Source organism: Anopheles aquasalis, chromosome 2 (assembly GCF_943734665.1).
Source record: "Anopheles aquasalis chromosome 2, idAnoAquaMG_Q_19, whole genome shotgun sequence".
NCBI lineage: Eukaryota > Metazoa > Arthropoda > Insecta > Diptera > Culicidae > Anopheles > Anopheles aquasalis.
Window position 1 is genome coordinate 53,333,147 of NC_064877.1, and position 2,500 is coordinate 53,335,646.

Genomic DNA, 2,500 nt, shown 5'->3' on the forward strand with positions numbered 1-2,500 from the left:
CCGATTGTCGAGTCGTGATTCGGTACAGATTGCCGGTTCCAGCAAGGCACCGACTACGAACCATCCGAGTTCGAAATCCAACTTTAATGCAAACGGTCAGCCACTGTGGCATGAAAAAATTTCAATGACTGCTGCCAGAATTGATTCGCTGCGATCACATGGCCACATGGAAGCGGCGCTCAGGCTGTCCATAAGCGTGGTACGAACGATGCGTGAAATACAGCGGGAAGCACAGGCGCTTTGGTTGCGTTACAAACCGAAAACTCCGCCACAGCAGCAGTTAGCTGGTGCTGAAGCAGGTTCGTCCACTCCTCGGTGCAATTGCGGTGCTCCACCATCGAAAGCCTTATTACCATCGGCGTCTGGGCGAGGCTGTAGGAAGGTGGACGCTTCAGGTGGAAAGTCTAATCATCCCTTACCGGCACTGCCATCGTCGTCTTCTTCATCATCGTCATCCACTGGATCGTCCGCTTCATCGGCAGGGGCTTCACAGCAACAAGCAACACCACAGATGTATCATCAACAGGCTCATCATTTTCATCAAAATCATCTGCACCATCATCAGCAGCAGCAGCAGCAGCAGCAACCACAGCCATCGACATCGTCGGGTGTCCGACCGGGCTGCCAATGCCAAACGCATCGCCAACAAGCGACACTAATGTTTCCACCTTCGGGCCTAACAGCACCAGCGCCACCACCTCCACCTCCGCCACCGCCACCACCGATGATGCCAGAACACGCACCAGTGCCAATGAAGAAAGATTGCTCCAAGTGTCTTCAAATTAAATGCTACTACGAATCGGTCGGTTCCAGCTCTTCAAAACATAATCCAGGCCAAGCAGCCTTAGCAGCGGCTGCTGCTGCTGCTGCTGCTGCGGGTTGCAGTAGCAACGCTGGAGGATTCGCTGGTCCACCGATAGGGCATCCGGCCAACAGTCACAGTCATCACGGTCATCCGGCTCCACCACCGCAACATCCCGGAGGAGGAGCGGGTTCGCTTCCTGCATCAAATCCTATGCAGCGTATGCATCGATCGGGCGGTATCATTTGTAATTCATCCAAATGCAATCCATTCGCTGGTGCTGTTGGACCTCCACCGCATCCTTCGGAGATGTATCGTCCGAAAATGTCACTCTGCCCATCCCAACACGGACCGGGAGGTAGTCATCAACCGCAACAGCATCAACATCAGCAACAGCAACAGCCACACTGTAGTCGAGATTATCGGTACATGAAGTTCCCGGCAGCCGCCGTCCCGCAATCGCCTCATCACCATCAGTCGCAACAGCTACAGCAAAACAACCACAATCAGCATCACCATCATCACCATCATCATCATCACCATCATCACCAGCAAAAGCAGGGGCATCAAATGATTGTTTCTGGAGGTATCCGACATTCTCTGCCATGTCTTCCGGGGCCTTCGCAAGCATCGCAACCGACAGCATCAACATCCCGCGGTCCCTCGATGGCGATCGCCGGCGCAATGCCAACTACTTCTACTACGACAACTGCCGCAACTGCACCCTCGGGTGGTTCAGGGTCCTCTTCCTCGGCAACGGCAACTACTACCGGTGGATCCACAACTACAACTACAGCTTCGTCGTCCTCCTCGTCGCTCACAACACCTTCTAGCTCATCAGCAGCTTTAACGGCCCCGTCAACATCAACCGGGGCATTCCAATCGAAATGCAACTGTCCCATACACAAGGAAGATCCGAGTGCCGCCGCACCAGCTACCGTAGTTGCACAGCCAACAGCATGTCACTCAAGGGAGGCAGGATCCGTGCAAGGAATGGGAACCACCGTGTCTTGCTGCTTAAAACCGATCTGCTGTGCAGTGCCAATGTCCCATCCATCGCAACACAAACCAACGTCACAACCTCCAGCAGCAGCAGCAGCAGCAGCAGCTGCAGGTCCACCAGGTCCATCGTCATATCAGACCGCAGGACTGGGAGCATGCTGCGGATGCGCTCTACATGGCGCTCCTTCAGTTGGACCACCGAACATGTATGGATCGGGTGCATTCTTTACTGCAACCACGGGGGGACCATCTTCTTCTTCTTCTTCGTCCTCATCCCATACTCAGCAGCATCAGCAACCAGCCTCATCTTCGAAGGCTTTTGATCGTTCCATGATCCATGGCTCATTTAGTGCTAGTGAAGGCGATTTCTTGGCAGCAATGTCCTCCGGAAGTTCATCACAACAACAGCACAAGGAGGATTGTCCGTTGTCGCAAGCAAAAGCGAAGCAGCACGCTTCCGGTGGTACTAGTAGCAGCAGTAACGCTAATAATGGTGGTATATCGAACCGGAATGGATCGACGGCTGTACTGGATCCGATCAAAGTGAATCGTAAACCAAACTGTCTCGCTAAATGTATCGATTGTTGCATCGGCTGTGAAGTTGAATTTCCTCTCGATGCGATCGCTTGCATCTTCGATTGTTTAACGGAGGCTTCCCTCATACCAGAAGCCATGACAATGCAGATGAATGAGATG

General features: G+C 53.3%; 1 protein-coding gene across 3 annotated transcripts in view; it reads left to right on the plus strand.

Moving 5' to 3' along the window:
* LOC126569076 (uncharacterized) overlaps positions 1-2,500 on the plus strand; it is a 17,649-nt gene that overhangs the window by 10,169 nt on the left and 4,980 nt on the right. For all 3 annotated transcript variants that reach the window (XM_050225885.1, XM_050225887.1, XM_050225886.1), the window contains one exon: positions 1-2,500. This exon is cut by the window's left edge; it is cut by the window's right edge and continues 708 nt beyond it. In XM_050225885.1, the coding sequence (XP_050081842.1) occupies positions 1-2,500 (2,500 nt within the window).